The 24,523-nt window shown below is 34.8% G+C and overlaps 1 protein-coding gene across 4 annotated transcripts in view; it reads left to right on the forward strand.

Moving 5' to 3' along the window:
* LOC140749899 (kinesin-like protein CG14535) overlaps window positions 1-24,523 on the forward strand; it is a 407,024-nt gene that overhangs the window by 265,247 nt on the left and 117,254 nt on the right. Inside the window, exon 2 of one of the 4 annotated variants that reach the window (XM_073083139.1) lies at window positions 2,584-2,741. The exons of the other annotated variants lie outside the window; for them this stretch is intronic. Coding sequence (XP_072939240.1) covers window positions 2,686-2,741 — 56 coding nt within the window. The 5' untranslated portion in view covers window positions 2,584-2,685. The remainder of the gene's footprint in view (window positions 1-2,583; window positions 2,742-24,523) is intronic. 4 annotated transcript variants of the gene reach the window in all.

A 24,523-nucleotide genomic window follows, 5' to 3' on the forward strand; every position in this document is an offset into this window, starting at 1 on the left:
CTCAAAATTCATTAAGAAATATGTCAAAACTAAAAGGTGAATGAAAAACTAAAATTCGTAATTGTTAAAACATTTTCACATTTTTGCGGTTATAGCGTAACTAAAGTTTTAAACACATACCGGATTCTTGAATAAATTATATAATTATTTAAATAGTAGCCCAAAAATATAAAAAATAAAGATTGCAAAATAGTTTCTCAAGGTAAGAAATAAGACAAAACTAAACACGCACGTGCTTAACAAATCTTAAGTCGAAACTTGTGAAAACTAGTTGTAAACCAAATGGAAAGTACGTGAAACTTTTTAATTTATGCAGTGCTCAGCGAGACATGCCCCGCTTTAATTATTCTGGCAACACTGACGACAATAAAAGCACACAGCGAAGTGAGCTCATAAATTGTTAACGTGTTCACAAAACCCAGCTCACTTACTCCCTCTGAGACTCCATTATGAGCTATGTGAAATGCACCCGTAAAATGTGTAAAGGTAATTGGTAGGGAACTTAAATCACACCTTTTACCTTTGAGTGGGATAGTTAAACTGAGTAGCTATGTAATAGTGATTGGCTCCAAGTGCCGAAATGTTGAAAAAGTTTTGAAGTTGATTACGAATGTCCATGGTCAATAAGTAGTTACAGTTAAACTAATTTAATATTAGATTAATTCAATTGTGATTTTTTTTTATAATATTAGAGTAGCAGACGAACATGCAGTCCACCTGATGGTAAGTGGCTACTGCCGCCCATGGACATCTGTAATCAACCGTAGATAGGATTAGATATTCCTACCTGAGGTCGGCCACAGATGCGCCGCTACCCCTGAGGACTAAGCTGGAACGCCTCGGAAAAGTATCACAGTCTCCCTTACCACACCCTTCAAACCGGAACACTGCAGCGCCTAACATTGCTATTAGGTAGAAATAGGTGTGTGGTGCCGCCGGAGTCGAACCACAAAGGGTACTACCACCTTCGAATCCATCCAATCTTAAAGAATGTAATATAAGTTGAAAACTGTACTCGAGTATGTTACAAATTGACAGTAGGTAAACTTTTATGCCGAAAAGATAATAAATAATAACCTAGATTAAGTACACACTATTTTATTATTTTTTCCTTGACCAAGCCACGAAAAGGAGTCGATATAAACAACAAAATAATTAAAATGTAATATTATACATACTTATAAAATTTATAATAAACTAAGTAATAACTTAATGGTAACATTTTAAAGAAGCTATTAAAATGTTTAAGTTACGATCAGTTCAGAAAATCGCGACAGATAGTGTCCAAAACGTATAAAGATATTAAATAACCCGTTTATACTTTGAGATATATTTTATGACCTTCATAAAATTCGTATAAAAAGTTTTGAGTTTAAGCGTTTTCAATTACTTAATGACATTTTAAATGTGGATCGTATTTATTGTGTTAATTTTATCATTGTTTAATAAATTTTAAAACGGTAATTTAGTAGCGATAAAAAATATTTATCTGTTTGTGTTGTTAATTCTTAGAATGATGGAATTTTGCCAAACAGAACAGAACTACATAGTCGGATACTAAGACCAAAAGAGAAAGACAAAACTTCACAATTTCAATTTTTACGATTTTTTTATCTGGAACGAAATCTACTACTTTATATTACAGTATTTAAATTTTTTCCATGCGTTTATTATGACAGAACGTAACAAATCTCCCAAAATTATATATCGTGTACTGAAATTACCATGATTGTATCTTTGTTTGTACTATGTAAATTGGAAAAAATTGGAATGCTTCAATATTTTGCTCGGCAGGCTAAATTTGTTCCTTATTCGGACTCTGTTACGATATTTGTCTATTATTTTGTCGACGAGTGTTTCGTGCAAATATCGACGTATACTTCAGAAAGCACACAATCTTGACTCATTAAGATTTTAGTATAACCATTCCAAAATTTACGTCCCAGGTAATTCTAACTAAATCGCAAGTGCGAGGGATGTTAATTTAATTTCTCAATCCGAAGGTTCTATTTGCAATAACTTGTCAAATAAATCCCGAAGCAATCGCTCAGTTTAACGAGTTTCAGTACTACGTTTTATTGGTCGTGAAGTGGGGCTTCGTAGGGACTCGACTTATTAATAATGCACATTTGATTACTTCGGGCACTGAGTAGGTATATTTAAATTATACGGAATCGGGTTGTAAAATATTCGGAACTTTTCGTCCGTAGTACATTTTAACAGGAAAATATGAAAAAGAAGGTATAACACGCTTTTATTTGAAATTTTAAAAGTTTTTACCTTTTAAAGTAAAACAATTGAATGCATTAATATCGTATTGGTACTTTTATACTTTAGTTCAGTTTCGGATATAAAGAATCATTCAATAAATTAAATAAAACTAAATTTTAATTTAATTTAATTAATTTTAATTTAATTCCATTCTTCTCTTTCGATTATGATTTGACCATTTTAATTTAAAATTATATGTTCTTAAGATGAACATAAAATTTTCTTTATTTTTTTCAATAGTTTAGTAAATTACATGCTTCTAATTTTTACTGAAGATCAGATCTGATATTAAACATCAAACTTCTTTTGCAGTGACAATGTTCCTACCTTTATATCAACTAAGTGACTAACGGGTGTGTGCAATAAACTGTGACAATATAAACATGTGTGCGGAAATATTGAAATAAGAACCAGATGGCTTCGTACAGTCACCAGGAGACGCAGTCGAGTCCGGCGAAGGAGGTACCGAGGTAATAGTCGTAGATTTTATAATTATTCATATGAATGGTTTTCATTTTAAAAATTACTTGCTAACAACACGACTCTTGTACTATTTGCGATTATTTATATATAGTTGTCAACGTACTGCGTATTAATATTAATATGCACCTGTATTTACTCAAAAATACTCAGAAAGAGATATTTTTTACAATAAAATTCAAAGTAAGTCTATATTCAAAGTTAGTATATACTTGTGGCCTTCGTATTAAATTTCTTATACCTTCTTATCTTACAGTGTAAATTCTGAAAATGTTTATCACATTTATTTTGACCTTACATCGCACAAATAATATATGTAAAGCTCTTGTGTGGATAACATCATTTTATCTTTAATGAAGTCATTCCATCCATATCCGGAGTGAATTCAATTTACCGATATGAATTGTTAATGAGTGACAGAAGGTAAATCCATTTCATAACAATGTTATTCAATCTACATATCGATATACGTACATACAAACAATGGGTACAATGTAACCGTTAAGAATTTTTCATATATATATTTTTTAATATAGGAATAGCAGACGAGCATGCAGTCCACCTGATGGTAAGTGGCTACTGCCGCCCATGGACATCTGTAACAACCCCAGAGAGGATTAGATATTTCTACCTGAGATCGGCCACAGATGCGCCGCTAACCCTGAGGACTAAGCTGGAACGCCTCGGAACAGTCTGTCTCCCTTACCACACCCTTCAAACCGGAACACAGCAGCGCGTAACACTGCTGTTATTAGATAGAAATAGGTGTGGTGGTGGTGCCGCCGGATTCGAACCACAAAGAGTTCTACCACCTTCAAAATTAAATTGAGTTTCTTATTTGTTATTACTGGGATGTATCTTAAGTTTTAATTGTAAAATTTTACAAGAAATACCATAAATAACAGGGACGAAGATATATATTTTTTAAAGGTAGATTAGTTATAGTCTTCATTCGTTTTTCGATTACGGAAACTGAAAAGGTTTTTAAAACTAGATTTTAATAGTAGTGTCATTTTGTTTTTCATATTCTTCTCAAAAAATTTTTTTTTTATTTAATACCCATATAATGGTTGTGCATAAAAACTATTTGTCTGACATCTTGGGGCATCTGCCATATTGCATTTAGAATGACGTCACTGGACTAATAATGCATAACAAAGCAAATTAAATAAAACTTTATGAAGACGTACACATGTAGCATGAAGCTCAAAGTTATTTCTGTCATTTTTATGACAAATTACTTAATGATGAAAAATTCGTCATTATTTTGTAACAATACACCCATATCCTATCATTCAAGTAATTATCGACACGTCAATTTAGTTTATCACAATTATTGGACACATGCCAGACCGTAGTACGGCTTATCTGAATGAGATAAATCGTTGAAACTACCATTTTATTTCAGGATTCTGACGTTTGATTGACGATCGTAATTAGTTACTGACGGCATAGAGATAAACAATTTAAAAACTCCTGACGAATGAAACGTTTCAAAGTGCTTTAGAAAGATAATATCTATTAGATGACTGGTGTAGAGTAGTGCCGCTTTATGTTAGAGTTACGGATTTTTTTTATAATATAGGAGTAGCAGACGGGCATTCAGTCCACTTGATGGTAAGTCGCTACTGCCGCCCATAGACATCTGTAATCAACCCCAGATAGGATTAGATATTCCTACCTAAGGTCGGCCACAGATGTGCCGCTACTCCTGAGGACTAAGCTGGAACGCCTCGAAAAAGTATGTCTCCCTTATCACACTCTGCAAACCAGAACTCATCAGAGCCTAACACTACTGTTATTAGGCAGAAATATTTGTGGCGGTGATGTCGCCGGAGTCGAACCACAAAGAATCCTACCACCCTCGGGTTCGATGCCCGTAAGATCTTTTTTGCAACAGGTATGTGTCCGCCTTAGGTGTGGTTAAAGTTATCAGTGGGCGAACCTACAATTAAGAAAAACATGTTTGTTCGTCGTGTAACTGGTAGTAGTTGATAGAATATTTGCTAAAAAGTTGCAATTTTCGGTGTCACGTTCAGTTTGATATAATTTACATTTCATTAATCTTAACATATAATGAAGATAATAATAATATAACATTTTCTACAATCCCCACATTAAGGTTCCTTGTCTCATCAAGCCATAAGTGAACTCAATCCATGCGGAGGCCGCGCCGCTATAGGGGTAAGAAAATAACACATAATACTCGTATTTGTTTGTGAATAAAATTACAATTTATTTAAACAGAGCTATGTAATCTATTGACAAGTTATAAATCCAAATCGAATGGACCTTGCAAAATATGTCTACTCCTAAAATTGCACGCAGTATTTCAATAATAAACGGTAGAATTCGTAGTAATTATTTAACCAATCAGCGGAATATCCCGCAGTCATGCCGTTTAATGTTTTAGCAGTCAAATAGATTTGTTCGCGCAATCCGAGCGGTGTTTGTCTATCAACAATTCAGATCGAAACAAATAAAAACGCCTCGCAAATCGCTGGAAACAAAACACGGCGGTTATCTCTCTGCTAGTGTTTTGTCAATTTGTGTGTTCTGCCATTTGTCTAAACTATTTTGTGTGATTTTTCAACTGCAATGTTTTGAGGCAGTACAATGGCAGCGTGAGAGGCAGGAGTCACGGAACGTTTTGTACCGCTTCCGCATGCGGACGTGGAACCGCAAGAAATACGAAAATATAGGTAAAGAACAGTTTTCGCTGCGTCGATAATCAACTGAACATAATATCTGATCCATCTATTTCTGTCCTACGGCTATTATGTAACTAAATCACGCAAAACTTAGGTCACATGAGCTTTAAAACAAAATAGATAATTCACGTCCGCGACAGAGGCGGACAGAGAACGCTACGTGATCTCTTAGAGTGATTCTCATATCACATTTAAAAATGGGTGTAAAACTATTTGGTTGTATATACGTTAACAAAGTTTCGGTTCTGTCTAAAAATTCTCCATTACTTTTGTTACGATCCGAGGTAACAATTGATAACTTAACAAGACTTACCTACTGTTTTTTTAAGTAAATTTAATTAACTGTAATAAAAATCCGTTTACCACAGACCGGTATAGGTCTGTGCCGTTTACAAAAATCTTAAACCACGTGAACTCAAAAATATAACTAGCAATTATTAAAAAAAGAAACACTCGATTCCTTAAAAATAATCAACTGAAAAAGCAAGTAATGTATACGTTAAACTTTGGCAGACCATTTGGGTCATAGAGCGTGTCAAAACATGACACATATACACACATAAGCTCCAAAAACATTACTATTTGCAAATAAAAAGAAACTCAAAGACATAACAGAGTAGTCCAATACAAATCTAAATTTAATAATCCCAAGCAATGTCATGTCAGCGATGTGGAATGGCGTCCATTAGTTGCCCATTATCTTCCTTTATCCCTATTCCAGCAAGGAGCTGTCATCTCCACGTATTCAAAGACTTAATACACGTTAAATTCTAATGGAACTTGCATTTATTTCGCCAGTTCTCTTGAAGTTATTTCCGTCTTATCTATTCTGGTACGAAATGTGGATTCATATTTTTGGGCCGCGCTTTGATCAGATTTGTTTTTTTGTTCTTCAAATCGGTGCTGATTCGCCTTTTAGTGGATTTCGTTGCGTACTTATCTACAAAGGTGTATTTATCATATTGAGATGTTTTCCGGACCAAGGATTTTACCTGGATTCGTATACATGTAGTAACATCTATATGTAATGTCTACATGTACTACTGTATGTTGACCGTTGCACCAGTATTTAAGATTTCGCTGACATAAACAAAGTCTATATCTTCTTACACGACTGTAGAAGATAGTATTTCATGCTCATGTACTTATGTATGTATGTATTATTATTTGCACTTTAAAATACTATATGAGTTATTGAATTCGTCTAAGCTGTAGAAGTGACAATGACTTTTCTTTAAATTATTTATTTCTAAGTATTCGGGCTTTTTGTTTTTATAATAATTATCAATCTCTAGTAATTATTTCAATCAATCAAGTTTTTTTATATAGCTAATATATTAGCTGCTTTGTGTAATGTTATCTAGTATTACAAGTCTACATAAATTCATGTAACTGTTTTCTAAGCCTAGGCATTACTCTTCTCAAGCGTACGGGACCGCTGTCATAATAATATAGAAAAGCGGCCTATTTATTCCGGGACGTAGAAATGGATATTATTGTATGCAATTATTTTTACTACTGGCTTATGTAAATCTTTGAAAACAGATTTTCTAACGAAACTAAATGTAACAACATTATACATATATCGATATGAAACAAAATATTTTGACATAGAGGTATTTGGGATTGTTGATGTTCATAAGCAGCAGCCATTCACCATGAAATGGCTTGCGCGCTGATTTTCCTCTGCTATATGAAAAAAGTAATTTTAATGTACTTGTATTCTATTCTCTTCCAATAACGTATTATATAATACATAGATGGATAATTATCCATATATTATAATACAGTGGTAAGGTAGACGTACTTTTCCAAGGCATTCCAGCGTAGTCCTCAGGGGTTGCGGCACACTTGTGGCTAGCCTCAGGTAGGAATCTTATCTGGTGTTACTGATGTCCATGGGCGACAGTAGCCACTTACCATCAGGTGGACTGCATGCTCGTCTGCTACTCCTATATTATAAAAAAAAAACACTCGCTATGAGACTTGTCAACCAAGGAGCGTCCATTTTACCCTCGGATGTAAAATCGATACAATGAATGCAGCGCCGACTTCCACGCTTCGTTTTTAATGTTTACGTTTTTAAACGCATTTCGGGTTGTTTTTGCAACAATTACGCGGGGGCTTAACACTTTTACTCCCTTTTTGGTTTGGTTTAATGACGCAGGGATGCGTTTTGATAGGGAATAGGTTGAATTGCAGCGTACGTAGGAATAGGTATGGTGACGATCTGCGTGGCAAAGAGGTTCATGATTATGATTAAAGGTTATGATTAAAAGGTCTAGTGAAGAAGTGACATTTACACTAGACATTCTTACTTAGTCCTCATAGATAGACTTCTAGAATATATAAGTGGGAATATAAAGTGAAATATTCTCATGTGACAAGTAACTTTAATGTAGGAACTTTGTATGAGAGTATTATACACTTTTAAGAGTACACTTGGATAGTAATAAATGTGTGGCGGATATCACGACTAAACTCACTTCTTCACTAGAACTTTTAATTATAAAAAAAACGCTTAAGACTGCTATTAAAAGGTAGAAATCTTATGGATCGGCCACGAATCTGGAGGGGTAGCTACCATCTTCCAACGAACCTCATTAAATACAATAGTCGTAGACGCTAGCCGACTTACATTTGATACGACCATTGGTGACCGGTCCAGGAATAGCAACGCATCTGTGATCCTCCTCAGGTAGAACCACTACTCTCTATAGAGTCGATAGGCAACAGTAACCACTTATCATCAGTACCCTTACCATGAGTTTTTACGTATCAACAAATATGACTGTTTTGGTATTTGTTTACGTATTGGCCCATACTATTTCCAATCAGCGCCCCTAGCGGATTGTATCGGAACTTGGAAATAGTATGGGCCAATACGTAAACAAATACCAAAACAGTCATATTTGTCGACACGTAAAAACTCATGGTAAGATAAGGTAAGGTACAGATGTCCTGCACGTTCGCCTGCTTCCAATATTACAAAAAACTGATTAAATTAAAAAACAGTATCACGAAAACTTATGAACAATTTCGTCAGTATCATTTTTCCCAATAAAGAGTCGATGGCCGGCAGCCATAATTCAAGTGGTGCGAAATTAAAAAACAAATTAAAGCATCATAATGGGACGCTTAATACTGCGTGGAATTTGCCTACTGCCAACCCCAGTCCGCGCGGGAAATAGTGGAATAATGAAATTTCATTGATGAAATATCCTAGGTTCAGTTGTCAAATAACTTGGGTATTTTTTTAATTAGTGTAATTAGTTTAGAAGGTGGTAGAACCCTTTGTGGTTCGACTCCGGCGGCACCACCACCACACCTATTTCTACCTAATAACAGCAGTGTTACGCGCTGCTGCGTTCCGGTTTGAAGGGTGTGGTAAGGGAGACAGACTTTTACGAGACGTTCCAGCTTAGTCCTCAGGGGTAGCGGCGCATCCCGGCGGTTGAAATATCTAAACCTATCTGGGGTTGATTACAGATGTCCATGGGTGGCAGTAGCCACCACCATAGTACTTCTACCGATGATTATTAATTTCAAACAAAATACCCATATTTTCTTTTTTTTTCAAGTATCAAACTGTAGTGTACTCTTAAAAGTGTATAATACTCTCAAAGTTCCTGCATTAAAGTTACTTGTCACATAAGAACATTTCAATATTTCACTTTATATTCCACTAATCTATTCCGTATATCATTCTTTTGAATAATGTGCCACCGGTGCCATTCTTTTCCTATCACGTATTCGCCATCGCTGTAAATTTGCAGCTACACCTTTATACAACAGTTTCATCACGAGCGAGTAAGAGAGTAATAGACGTTTTTTTGATAATAACATATCTGCCAATTCTTCTTGTAAGTAACAGTTTCTTAGTCTAAGAGTATACAGCCACAGATATGTGTAATTTTAACTTAACATAAATAATTAACTGCGTTATGTACAAATAAGACACACTCAACTAACATAAAGAAAAAAAAAGTTCTTTAGTATATATTTTTTATAATAATTATTTAGCTTGGTTCACTCTCTGAAACCGGTTAAAATGTTAATTAACATAATCTAACGTGAGTTTTTAACATAATATTATTATATGTGCGATTTGATTAAACTTTTAAGTTTAGTTTAGTTAGTACTCGATGTAGTCACACTATTATCAGTACGTTGGTGGCACATTTTTTGATTTTTTTATCGCTACTCTCGTTCCTCGCTAGCGATGATACAAGTCTTTTGTAGGGGCGACGCAATAAATTCATGTTTTAAAACTGATCACAGGGACATTATCCGAGTTTAATATTAGCGGCAAAATCTATAGTGTGAGTTATGGTGTAATTATCGATGGGACGAGTTATGGTTGGAACTTTGAGGGGTGGGTTTAATGTATTTGAACAGGAATGATTTTTAATAGCTGTAGTTTGATTGTTATGCGCGGTTTTATGGTGTTTGGTTTTAATTTGTTATTGCCGAGTCATTAAAATACGTTTTATTATTTTATAAGTGCATTTAATATTTGCTTGAATTTTTTGTCATAAATAAATATGCACAGTTATAAGTAGCAAGTACTGCAATATAATTGTTATATAAGTCCTATCGATTGAAATATGTGTATGATCCTAGAACTCAGGTGTAATAAACTATAGTAATTGACCATAAATCTACTGGTGTTCGATATTACGATTTTTTAGTTCAGGCTAAAAATAGCCCATGTAAATATATATAAAGCCCTATAAAGTCCTCCATCGTGGCGTGAAATCCGCCGATGTAGATAATTCCAAGACAGGCAGGATCAAGGAGACATTTGAAAAACGGTTTTTATATAAATAAAATTTGACATGAATGAAAATGTGAATGTACATTTTGAAAATGGTGGTATAATAAAAAAATATCTGGTCACTTTTTATTTTGTTAAGTACGAAGAAATGGTATATACTATTTCTTTTGGACTCCCAAAATAGAGGGGTAGGATTCCCGAGCAAACTTTTGTCAGTGAAAGTAAGATTCATGAGAAATACTCTACTAATCTGCACTTTGCTATGATTAGGCAAGATTAACTCCCTTTCACTCTGAAAGGAGGCCCGAGCAAAGTAACATTAATCTTATTTATAAAATTCTCGTGTCACAATGTTAGTTCCCGTACTCCTCTGAAACGGCTTTACCGATTTTCACCAAATTTTATATACATATTCAATAGGTCTGAAAATCGGCTACTACCTATTTTTAATACCCCTAAGTGATAAGGGTTGTTCACCCTTAACATTTTTTATTTATATGTATTATAACAAATATGCAGCAATATTTACTACAGTTATGTAACTGTAGTAAATATTTAAGTAACATTACTTATATCTAAGTAATGTTACTTAGATAGACAGTGTAACACGATGCATGCGTATTGCGTAGTCTACGTACTAGTCTACGTACAATTACACTTTAGTTATCCGTAGCAGTGCTACGCGCGTAGCTCGTAGGCGTATCGATTATACCGTGCAGTAGATAGCTGTATTGTGAACTACGGGCCTTATTGCAGATTCTTGTCTAGATATGGATCTAATGAAGATTCTAGCAATCATGATTTATTGAAGGTCGCATTTCTGGTATATACATATAGTATTATTATGTCGGTCTGTTGTGCGTACGTTTCCATTTATTTTCTTGTTTTTAGATTATTGTAATTGTGATCGACTTAATGTCTTAATTAAGACTATTTTTTACGAAATTGAAGCAGGAAATAATCATATACTCTATAATAAGTTGCTACTGCAGCTAATGGACATCGGTCAATCTTCCTAAAACATAAGTAATAACTCTAAGATAGGATAGGAATACCAACTGAAATCGGTTCCGCTTGCGTTGCAGATCCTGAGGTTTAATTAGAATTTTGGTTAAGTGTCCAGTGTCGCCAGTTTTGAACTAAAATAAAGCATCGCTTATATTTTGCTATTAGGCAGAAATAAGTGGTGGGGGTATGTCTTCCAGAAAAGAAAGAGGTTAAGTCACCTTTAAAGTATAACCTACAAAAGCATAGCCACAACTTTATAAATCGGAACATTATACAACCAACAACGAACAAAAACGAACTTATTTCCGGAGACTTAAAAAGCACCCGCACATTATAAGCTTTTATTAGCTTGTAAAATTTTCTCATTTCCCCGCACTCGCTCGAAACGTGTTTTACATCACTTTTCGCTCTTCAAGTATACGACGCGTGTTTCTCATCTTTATTCCGGTCGCCTGCTTACCGGCACGGTATGTAAAGTATGTAATTTTGGAGGGATAAGGCGAAAAAATTTTACACGGAACTTACGGGACGCTGGTTTAACAGCGATGTTCAAAAGCTTTTACAAAAGTGCGCGAAGTTTAAGTTGACATTGTTTGGTGTTCGTCGTTTTTGGGACAATGTAAAGCTTATTTTACTGGTGACTTATATGGATACAAAAATGAATGTTTTGGAACGTCTTGCTTCAATATAGGTTTATTTGTCGTGGATGATATAGACACGCGAAAATTACACAAGCAATCGGACTTTAATAGAAATCTGAGATCCTCATTTTGAGGTCTGCGTAGCCGGAGTTCAAATCCGGAACTTTATGCATGTTGAAGCGGAATGGTGCCCGTCATGTTTATTTTTTATAATATCATAATTAAAATATGATTGTTCATAACATCTCTTAAGACTAGATAAAGTATGTGAATAAGAGATACTAATTGTCCTAAAATTCTGTCTTCTGTCCTGTGTCCTAAGAATCTTAACAACGCGTGATACAGTTAATATAACAAAACCTTTATTCTATATTATATATAAATGTTAAAACGCAAAAAAGTCCTTCTATATAATAAATTCTCGCCGTCTCCATTTTTATCGCTCAGAAAATTTTATTAAAAGATCGACTCCACACCACTTTACAAACGGAAAATATTATTTTAATCCCTATCAGAATAATTGAAAGCGATAAGATAAATAAAAACTCACTCAACGCTTTGAAAACGTTGTCTTTCAGACCAATTTGCGAAGGCGACCCAAATAAATATTTTCACAGCAAATAATTGATTTACTGAGCCAAAAACCCATCTGCATACAAAAGGCGTGCGATGCGACAATTTGGTGATGCTATCTGGCTATAAATAAGTCAGACCGCTGAAATAATTGGTATTCCTTTGCAAATTGGAGAAAACTGGGAATATTGTACAACGTTTATCAATTTCAAGTTGTTTATGATTTAGGTACTTGACCCAGATGTTCATAATCAGAAATCTTATGTGGTAAGTTTATGGTTAGATTTAGGGTTCGTCTATGTATATTACGTAGTTATATTATTGCAAACTTTTTTTTTATAATATAAGAGTAGCAGACGAGCATGCTGTCCATCTGATGGTAAGTGGCTACTGCCGCCCATGGACATCTGTAATCAACCCCAGATAAGATTGGATATTCCTACCTGAGGTCGGCCACAGATGCGCCGCTACCGCTGACGACTAAGCTGGAACCCCTCGGAAAAGTCTGTCTGCCTTACCACACCTTTCAAACCGGAACACAGCAGCGCCTAACACTGCTGTTATAAGGTAGAAATAGGTGTGGCGGTGGTGCCGCCGGAGTCGAACCACAAAGGGTTCTGCCACCTTAAGCTACTATAATGTAACTTGTATTTATTATAAAACAACTTACAAATGTTCTGATGTTAACTAGATATTTTAACAGTTTTGGATTTTTTACTAAAATCAGTGATTAAAATTCCAAGTTTCTAGCAGGGTTCAAATTTTTCAAATATAATAAATATAACGGCACAAGAAGACATCGTGAGAAAACCTACATACCTAAGAGTTTTTCAAAAAAGTTCTCAAAAGGATATAGTCTACAAATTTGCACCCTTATCACTCGTAGAGAACACCCGTTCCCAGCAGTGGGACAGTGGGTCGACGCCTAATACAACTCCAGATCAGTATATATTTTATGACCATTCAACAGCAGGTGGGTTAAAACAAAAATAACAGCACTATTTGTTCAGTATCAACAAGGGAGTTTATTAATTAAAACCTCGGTTTTCAGGTTAACCATACTGACGTAGACCAGTTGTTCCGAATGTGTACTCAATTTGGGTAATGGCAACCATTGTAGTTAAACCGAAATAAACTTTATAATTCAACTTTTATCCAATATTAATGTAAGTGGAACTATTTATTTGTGGACTATGGCATCATGGCAGCATGGAAAGAAATAGATAAAAATATTTTAAAGCTCAAAAGAAGCTTACTTTTAGCAAAGTATAAATTGTAGTAAATTAAAGTAATGCGTAAAATAGTTAGTAGTAGTAATCTTCAACTACGGATAGCATTGATTTTGGATCACTTTTCTAAATAAATAAAAAAAAGGGACTAAAAACAGGAAACATGACAAGTACAAGTGATTTGAGTGATGATGCTCAAATCACTACCGTTTTACTTAACTTCTAACGTTTCATTGTTCACTTCTAGGTGGCACTAGTATACATAGGCAATTCATCATCATCATCATCAACAACCCATTGCTGTCCCACTGCTGGGCACGGGTCTTCTCTCATTATGAGAAGGATTAGGCCATAGTCCACCGCGCTGGCCAAGTGCGTATTGGTAGACTTCACATACCTTTGAGATTTTTTTTTTTTTATAAATCTCTCAGGTATGCAGGTTTCCTCACGATGTTTTCCTTCACCGTTTAGCACGTAATAATTAATTTCTAATACGCACATAACTTTGAAAAATCAGAGGTGTGTGCCTGGGATTTGAACCTCGGACCCCTCGATCGAGAGGCCGAGTTTCTTAACCACTAGGCTATCACTGCACATAGGCAACACAAATAATATATTCACGCTATTAAATTCTGAACCAAATAGTAATAAAAGATCATTCCTTTTTATATATAAACGTAAAGAAATATACAAATGCAGAAAATCGTCTACCGCTGCCGGTATCTGCTACGAGTAGGTACATAAAAAGAAGACGAAACGTTACGATTAGAGGCAACCATTTGAGAGACGCTCGGTTTAACAGCGTATTTCGCTGTCTGGAGACAGGTCAAATTATCACTGTAATGGATGTTTTGTATAGATGAGCTACTTACTAGTCACAAAAATACTTTCATTAAAGTATCTATATTTCTTTATCTTTGCTATCCCAATGATCACGGGACTCCTTTCGGAAGGGGGGGGGGGAGGGGTTGGCCATATTCTAGCAAACTTGACAAATACGGATTGTAGACTTAACCACTTTTAATATTTTCTGTAGATGTTTGTAAGTGTGTACGTTTTACACTATATTCTCCTTCGCCGTTTAAGTTCATACATTGGTATAGTAAAAACTATAGTCGTAAATAGCGTTTTTTTTACAAGAACTCCTATTACATTTTTTTTTATAATATGAGAGTAGCAGACGAGCATGAAGTCCACCTGATAGTAAGTGGCTACTGCCGCCCATGGACATCTGTAATTAACCCTAGATAGGATTAGATATTCCTACCTGAGATCGACCACAGATGCGCCGCTACCCTTGAGGACTAAGCTGGAACGCTTCGGTAAAGTATGTCTCCCTTTCCACACCCTTCAAAACGGAACACAGAAACGCCTAACACTGCTGTTATTAGGTAGAGATAGGTGTGGCGGTGGTGCCGCCGGAGCCGAACCACAAAATGTTCTACCACCTTCGTATGCGCTAGTATCATTTGATGATGATTCTAGCGCATGCGAATCAAGAATCATCCGTAACCACAACTAAACATCGCCACACTCTGACCTACATATCCAAAAGACCTATCAACATTAAAAAATATTTCCCGATTATTTTACACCGTGACTAGCGCTATCCGACACCACGTGATCAATTTCAAGCATAGCGCAACGTCACACATTGCTCACATATTCCTATCCTGTTATGCAATAATGCCGTCATGTTTATAAATTCGAGGAGCTATTTCCCTGGTATCATTTTTCGATCCCCGTGGATCTGAAGCCACGATTCCGGTTTGATGTGGTCCGGGTTCTATCTTCAGTCCATATCTAGAATATGATTTTAGTTTCCTATTCTGGGTATGAGTGTTTTAGTACTCGTCGTTGTGTATATCTATGGCGTTATGTTCACAACGTCAGGATCTTCTGTATCTAATGAATCTAGATCCTAGTGTTCGCCGACTGGTATCTATAAATAATTAAATATAGATAATTTTAAATATTAATTTGTTATGAAAACAAAGAGGTTAGACAGCTATTCTTAAGTGTATGATTACATACAGTGTTATTTATACCATCATTAACATTATTTTAAAAATCACAATACCAGACTATGAATAGTCTTAATCTGGTATTGTGTTAGTAGGTACTGGTTTGGTTGACCTCACATACTTTGAAAACATAGAGAGATAAAATTATCTCTTTCATAGTTATGGAGTATCTTATCTTTGTAGATTGCCACAAGATGTTTACCTTCACCGCCTCCTTCACTGTTTATCTCAGGAGTAGCAGATAGGTTGGAGGAATTAATATTTGGGGCATCTCACCCAGTCGGATCACGTCCGACCATTTGTTCCGATGTATCGCCCGTCAACGGTACACCTGCTTCAGATATTGCTATTAGTCGGCGAACGTTTAGGGTGCATAAGTTTTGCACTACTTGTTAGTATTCTATCAGCGTCGTTTATCTGTTCGCGTAATAAGATATTATTAGTTTGCTCGTAAATTTGGGTTATGAGATTAAGTAAGTCTGTCGTCTATAGCCTTTTTGTTAGCCGATAGAATACCGCTGGGGTGATGATTAGATAGTTATATTTTACTAGCTGACCCGACAAACGTTGTGTTGCCATATAAATAAATAAAATGTTAAGGGTAAACAACCCTTATTACTTAGGGGTATGAAAAATAGATAGTAGACGATTCTCAGACCTACTGAATATGCATATAAAATTTGGTAAAATCGGTAAAGCCGTTTCGAAGGCGTACGCTATTTTTATATCTTATAGCAAATGTTGATTTGGTTTAACTTGCTGGACTAATAAGATTATGTGAGGTAACTGGCGTCAAAGGATAACTTCCATGTTATTAAATTTAATTTATTGCCTTTACTATGTGATCTTTTACGATATTTTCTTCTTTTACTTACTGTATAAATTTTCTAAAAGTTTATTTTATTGAATAAAATAGATTCAGTTTCAGTAATATCACACCTTGTAAGGTGACAGCTTGTGAATATTCAAACATTCTGCACTCTGAAAATTTTACCAGTGATTTTCGTTTTAGCTATAAAATTGTCACGTGCTATAGTGGTGGCTAGTGGCAGATCAGTAATCAAGTTTAGTGGCGGTAGATCCGAGTTTATTTTTAATCCTCGAACTCCGACGCTAAACCAATTCCAGCGGAGATTGATACACCCAGCCGGTCGCGTCGAGCGCTGACGGCAACCATTTTTTACATCTCCGTTTTTCCGGAGAAATGATTTATCTCTTGATTTATTCCCCGAAATTGATACGTGCGTTCAACTTAATCGTGGGATTATGTTGTTAAAGTTGTCTGTTTTAGGGTTTAGTATGTTCTATATGATTCATTTAATTGTTAATGGTACGGTACTTATAATGGTACTAATGTAATATAATAATCAGACAAATTAAAACACACAAAAACTTCTCACAAAACCGTCATCATTGTGCCTGATGGTTATTCTTAAATGGATTAGGTACTTAAATACACAAAATCTGAATTTTATCAATTAGTGAACGAATTTTAATTATATTATTTTAAAAACTAGTAAACATCTCAAGATATAAATCGTAGTAGATGTTCGTAGTTGGAAAAAATCATAGTTTCCAAACCAAATTCGAGTCGTTAATCATTATGAAAATTAACGCAAAATAAAAGAGATTCTTCCGTTTCAATGAGTTTAGGTACACTAATATTAATTATAACCCCTTCAACCCCAAGCTGACTTCTGTAAAATCTTAGAGGGTTCTTACTAGTCCCCTTATCAAGGGGTCGAAATTCAACTTCTTATGGGTACTTAAGGTGCCAGGTGCCCACTTTGGTGACTAAGTTGGGGTCTCGAGTCCCCTTGCAATTTGACCCCGTGCTAATAGTTAAGAGCACTTTTACGGTTATAGGGATGCTGTGTTGTTTGACTATTGGCAGTTTGGTAGCTATTGGCAGCGAAGGCATAATGAACAGAAAATAAACAAAAAATGGAAAGGGTGAAATACAAAAATATGAAGAAGTTGTATATTCATATTTCTTTGTTATTACAAAGTAGATACTACATATGTATATATTGTTATAAGTTTTATAATAACTATAGAAATACTGAACGCTTATGCAGTTCACCTGAAGGACAGCGGCTACTGCTGCACGTGGACGCCTCTAACTCCTTATTATATTTAAGACCTGCCTGAAATCGTCCATGTATGTATTACAAAACTGATGACTAGGAACACACACTGTTAAATACAGGTTTGTGACTAATTTCATAAATATATAATATGCTTCTGCCTTATCACAACCTTCAATCTAAAGCCTAGCAGCGTTTAACACTGCTGAGAAATAGGTTGCTGGCTGAGGTGGCTCAACTGAACGACTGTCGAAATACCCACAACAGGACAATAACTTTCCAGCCAAACAACCCACCTGAAACACATCCCCAATATTCTACAAACGTCGGTAAAAAGAGACATTCCGGCATTCTGATCCGGGTTGCATTTTAACGAACTCACATTTCGTACGCGACGCGCCGTATTGGGATCCGCTCATGAATTCTAATTCAGCGCTACGACTAAATTCTGGGTATTCTAGTCTATAGTGGTAGTTGTTTTTAGGCTGAAGTTGATAGAACCCTCCGTGGTTCGACTTCGACGGCCACCTCTATCTCTGCCTGATAAAATCAGTGCTAAGCGCTGCTGTATTTTGCCGGGAAGAAGGTAAGGACGATATACTTATCCGAGGTTATCCAACTTAGTCCTCAGGAATCGCGCATCTAGTGCCAACCTCAGATTGAAATCTAATATTATCGGGGGTTGATAAAGATGTCTGTATGCAGCAGTAGTGCAGTAGACACTTATATAATAAATTTATTTCGTCAGCAAATAAAATTTCGATTTATTTTCGGTTTTCCGTATATAAAAATTAAGCATTAAATTGATTTATTTAAGTCTTAAAAACTACTATAACACTTACGATAAATATTTATATCATATTAATGAGCTAGCATAGGATTTTCTTATAAAAATAAGCACTTAATTGATTTATTCAAGTCTTAGAAACTACTATAACGCTTATATTAAGTATTTTAAGACATATTAATGAGGTCGCATTAGGTACGCGCCGCGACGCTCTATTGGGGGCGTCCATTGAATACTAATTCTGTTCTGTCGTCGCGATGACTATATTCAGGGACGACTAAATCCCTAGACCGTAAAATTCGATATTACAATTCGTAGTATATCATTTACCTGAAGTCGTGTTTTATTCGTTACATTTTAGCAGTGAGTTTGTGAACGATGAGTCAGTCTCGTCTTTTCTATAAATACGGATCACTAGAAGATATGTGAAAACGTACATATCTGTCATGTGTTATGAGATATATTACTAGCTGACCCGGCAACGTTGTGTTGTCATATAAATAAAAAAATGTTAAAGGTGAACAACCCTTATCACTTAGAGGTATGAAAAATAGATAGTAGCCGATTCTGAGACCCACTGAATATGCATATAAAATTTGGTGAAAATCGGTAAATCCGTTTCGGAGGAGTACGGTAACTAACATTGTGACACGAGAATTTTATATAAAAGATAACGTAGTAGTTAATTTTAAAACTGCTTTTTCGCCCTTTTGTAATGTTTATGGCTTATTTATATGCCCAAATATTTTTTAATCAACATATCTGGAAGTGAGGTGAAATAATTTAATTTTATAACTATATTTCTGTTTTAATATTATATACGGAGGAAAGGACCTTACACCATAAATTATAACACATTCTTCCGATTATTACAATGACACTAGTAAGTAATTGAATAAACTACGTTACTTTAGGACCATGTACTACTTACTAATATTATAAACGCGAAAGTTTGTGAAAATATATGGATGTTTGTTACTTAAGACTATTGACCCGATTTGGATAAAATTTGGTGAATTCATGTTTTGTGACCTGAGCTAAGGTCCACGTGAAATGAGTCAAGAGCAAGACCTAGTGTATTATATATTTACTTTAATATAATAAACGAAAATGATGCGAATTATCAAAACTTTACAATACATGATATATTCACTGTGTCCCCAAGGGTTCATTGCCTCAATATATTTTGCTAGAGCCCCAAAAATACATTTAAAAACAATCAAAATAAAACCGGAAAGCTATTTCATATAAAAATGAGTAAAAGCAATACGTTTACAAAATGTAAGAAACATTTGAAATTATGCGATTGTCGCCCGCAGCTGTGGTCAAAATCAGGGTTCGTTCGAAGCAAAGAGAATGTGGCGATAAGCGAATCGCTGATAGCGGATAGCGGAAGCGTAGCGTTATGATAGCGTTAGTAAGTAAGAAAATAGTATTTTAACTTTAATAATAAAACAAGATAAAGATAGAATATCTCGGGTTTTAAAGTCAAAGTAGTATTGCACCTATAACAAAAATATAATAAAAATGCTAATAATTGTAAAAGTCCAGACAAGTAGTTTATAATAAACAATAGACGCCAACAACAACAACAAACACTTCCATTAGAAGCAGACTTAAATTATATTTTTTAACTTTAAGATACTGCATTATAAATCACTTAAAATATTTGTTGTAAATTAAAAAAATACAATTAAGCTCAAAGGCTCGTGTGGCGCTGTGGTTAATGTCAAGTAACAGATTGTATCCAGGTTTCGATTAGAAAACATTAAACGGTAGAATTGTATTGTGAGTGAGAGTGGTTGTATATTTTATGTGTGTGTTTAGGGACACAAGGAGGACTTACACGTAGGTTTTGAATGTAGAAAGCGTTAAAACTTCCTCTCTCGATCCATCAAATAATGACGCAAGTTTTTAACAGCGAAGCGGAACTTCGCTTTGAAGTAATTCGAAAAGAAACGAATTCCTTAAATAGAACATGCTTCTTTACGCTAATCTGCAATGTCGCAATACGGGGGTGGTGAAACGTCTTACAGGGGTATCTGTTTAGGGAAAATAAGTATCGTATTGCAGATATAGAGCTGTGGAAGTGGCTTCAAATGTGTATGTAAATAACCGTAGTAAATTAAAAAATAAGTAATGAAAATTATTATGTTGTTATTAGACAATTTCGTTATTGTTATCGTTCTGTAATAATGGTTATTACTCTTTATTATAATACTTCGAAATAAGTATTAATAATAGTAGTAAGTAAGTAATAAAACTAGTCTTAAATTGGGCACATATTTATGTAATGAATAAAGCAACACATTTGAAAGCTAAATTACTTTCATCGTCGACCCATTACGTTCCCACTGTTGCGCACACGTCTCCAATCAAAATGATAGAAGGTCTACGTAGTTTTTAGGCTACAAACACCTTTAAGATTATTTTAAAATCATATTCAAGCAGATATCGCGGTGTTTCCTTTACAATATAAGCAAGGAATAATTTATTACTAATATGCAAATAACTATAGAAAAATCTAAGATTATTGGTGATGGGATTCGAACCGCGGGTAACTTCACCGAGAAGCCGTGTTTCTAATTAGGCTATTGCTAGTGCTAAGCTATTATAAATTCATCACTTTGGCAGCAGTAAAAAAATATACGCGTCGAGTAGACAACCACTCTTCTTTGGGAAGTCTGTTAGAAAAGTAGGACCAAGTGGCATATTTGCTGCATTTTCATAATCACATCCATTACGTCTACATCCGTGTAAGACTCGGTTGACACGGTCGGGGGGATCATTTACATAATGTAATCAGCCCCGAGCGAAAACCGATGATTTGAACCGCCACTTGGCCTGCTTGTTACGAAATCAAATCAGGGGTTTTTAATTTCGTTAAAAAGTCAACTCGTAATCCATCCATCTCTGGGATGCTGATTGATTGTGTTGGGATCGATCGGACTGTCTTTTATGTGGGTTTCCTTTTGGGATTTTAAGTGGTTGATTGGTTAAGTTCTTTATTTAAATTGGACTGTTGTTACTTATAACATAGAATTACTACAACTGCACTGGATTTTTCCCAACGCAATACTAACAACAAAAATAACTGACAAAAATACAAAAAAAGTCATCATCTTCGAGTCCTAGCTTGATATCTGGATAAAAACAAAACAAGAAGATAATTAACAAATCTGAACAGGCCTAAAGTACCTAGTCACGGCTGTGGTCACGGTCACGTAATCACGGAATAAAAATTAATGCAATTTAAATATAGATAACTCATAGATAGATAAACTACTGGAACAAAGTTAATTTAGTTACAGCTTTCGTTACTTCAACTATGGGTTGTACAAGTAACCCCCATCTGATGACTGAGATGCTACGCAATTATGGCTGAACTCAGATAAGACTCTAATTTTACTTACTTGACTACCGATGTTCATGGGGGCTGTGGCCATTTACTATTTTGTAGACTGCATGTTTACTGCACTCATTAGTTTCTTCTATATATTATAAAAATAAAATACTCGACACCACCTTAGTACATAGGAACAAAACTCTATACTTGCTAAATGCACATATTAATTGTATACTTAGTACATGGTTATAATTTATATACATGCGTATAATAACAATCTAGCATCCATACCCGCTTTGTGTCCGTAGATAAAAGGATATCCAGGTGCGTGCTCCTTATTCTCCTTTTGGAATTCAATGCGTTTTTATATTACTGCCCTCTCGATCAGAGCCATTAAAACATCGTCACTGTAATCTTTTATATTTTTTCATAAAAATGTGATACAAAATTTCGTAAATTTTTTTGGTCTCTACTATATATTTATTTTAATGAAAATTTATTGGCGGATAATAATACAATGTAACAATAACTAAATAGATTCTAATCTAATCTATAAGTAGTTTATTTTTTTTTGTACTCAACATATGTTTTTATGTGTATGCGAATTTTAGAAAGTTCTGTTCTTTTTCTTTCTTTCTAATATAATTTTACATCTACATAGATATTTTAGTGTTATTTCTGACAAATACCTTTTAAAAAATATTTATACAGCAGCTCAGTACTCTAACCTTCAACTTTATGTATAAACGAGCTTTTACCCGCGGCTTTGCTCACGTTACGAAGTAATATTTTCATCCCCTATTTTATCCCCTTGGGGATAGAATTGACCAAAATCCTTTGTTAGCAGATGCCTACGTCATAACATCTATCTGCATGCCAAATTTCAACCCGATCCATCCAGTGGTTTGGGCTGCGCGTTGATAGATCACTATGTCAGTACCTTTGAGTTATATATATATTTAGATGAGCCCGAGTTTGTCATATTGTCTGCTATATTTGATCCCCCCGACAATTTCATCCGACAATCGATGGAGCTCGACAAGGTTACCGTTATCAGCTTTTGACTTTAAATGTTCGTCTTTATCCCCCACATCCTATCCACCCATACTAATCGTCTTAGTACCCTAAGACTTCAAATACTTACATTTTTCTATCAAATGCCAAAAAAACATACTAAATATGGTACTTGTAAGCCATTCGTGCTCCAAGCTTTTCGTGTGCATGCAAAGATTTATTAAAATCTTCAAAAAGCCAGTTTTAAGTTCTTCAGTTATTTTACATATCCATTAGCTACCTTTTCCAGTCAAGTATTTAATGGCTATATTTCTTCAAAGCTGCTGCAAAGTCATCCTTCAAGGTAATGTCTTTGAAAAGATGTCAAGTTTTAAATTATTCTTCCATGTGCTAAAAGCGACTCCGGGACTTTATTCATCAAGTCAAACAGTAGGATCTCAGGCTACTATCTACGTGGAATGACAATCCATATCATGTCACTTTCAAATTTCAACAACGCGATTTGCCTTATATACCTTTTATCAATTGTCAAAAATTATTTTACCTTGCACGTTTAAAGAAGCGTACTAAAATGTCTATGACCAGCTACTGACATTTAATATAATTGCGAAATAAGTAAGTAATCGTTCTCTAGATCCAGTTTAAACTGGTTTTCACTTTAAGAAGAATTATGTTCTTTTGTGCAGTGTATAAGTTGTTTTGAGCAAGTCATAACGTAACGCGTTATTGGCACGGATTCTCGCAACATAGCGAATCAACCAGATCATTACGTAGTTACCTACGTATCGTTAGCACTTTTAATGGCCCCAAACCCGTTGCTTATTGCTCGTTTTTCTTATATACTTTCGTTACTAGAAAGGTTTATACCATCTTTGTGTACCTCGTTATTAAGCTTTAAAAATCCCGCGACAATGAGATGCTTGCCCTCAACGTTTTGTCTGATGAAATATTTAAGGTTTTTTGTCTTTTTCCTTAAATGCTCCACAGCTTGCTAGTGGATGGTTTTAACAATTTCGCTAATGAAGTTGAATTTTTGATTTTAATTGTCATCATCGTAATTTCTTTGTGTATGTTGTTTGTATCGTATCTTTGTGTATGTATTGTTTGTATATATTTAAATCCTCATTACATTTTTTTCATAGAAGATGATACTTTTTTAAAGAGAAACTAGCTTGTTAGTTCACAATCTGAAACACTCCCATAAATCGTTACACAGGAATATCTAATAAGATTCTAATCGCTATAAATATAATATTGTCTTTGTTCCTCATGTTTAATTTCTGAACTATCTTAGAATAAGAATAATCGTTTCTATGTTTGCTTGTCGTGTACAAACTGTCACGTTTACTGGTATTTTATCTTATTCATCTAATTCATTGTTTCAATTTTATTTCTTTATATTTTCATTGATATCTTATTAAATGACATGACTTCTATCAGATAAGCTCAAACTTACGCCTATTACAATATTTTGACCATTCATGTCGTTTCTTTGTTCAAAACCAACATAACTGTCACAGGGACAATCTTTTCATATCTAAATTGTCACTTTAAGCGTTTCGTAACAAAATTAAA

This window comes from Epargyreus clarus, unplaced genomic scaffold, assembly GCF_041222505.1.
Source record: "Epargyreus clarus isolate Ecla_fem2 unplaced genomic scaffold, WU_Ecla_fem_2.2 ptg000018l, whole genome shotgun sequence".
In the NCBI taxonomy this organism is placed as follows: domain Eukaryota; kingdom Metazoa; phylum Arthropoda; class Insecta; order Lepidoptera; family Hesperiidae; genus Epargyreus; species Epargyreus clarus.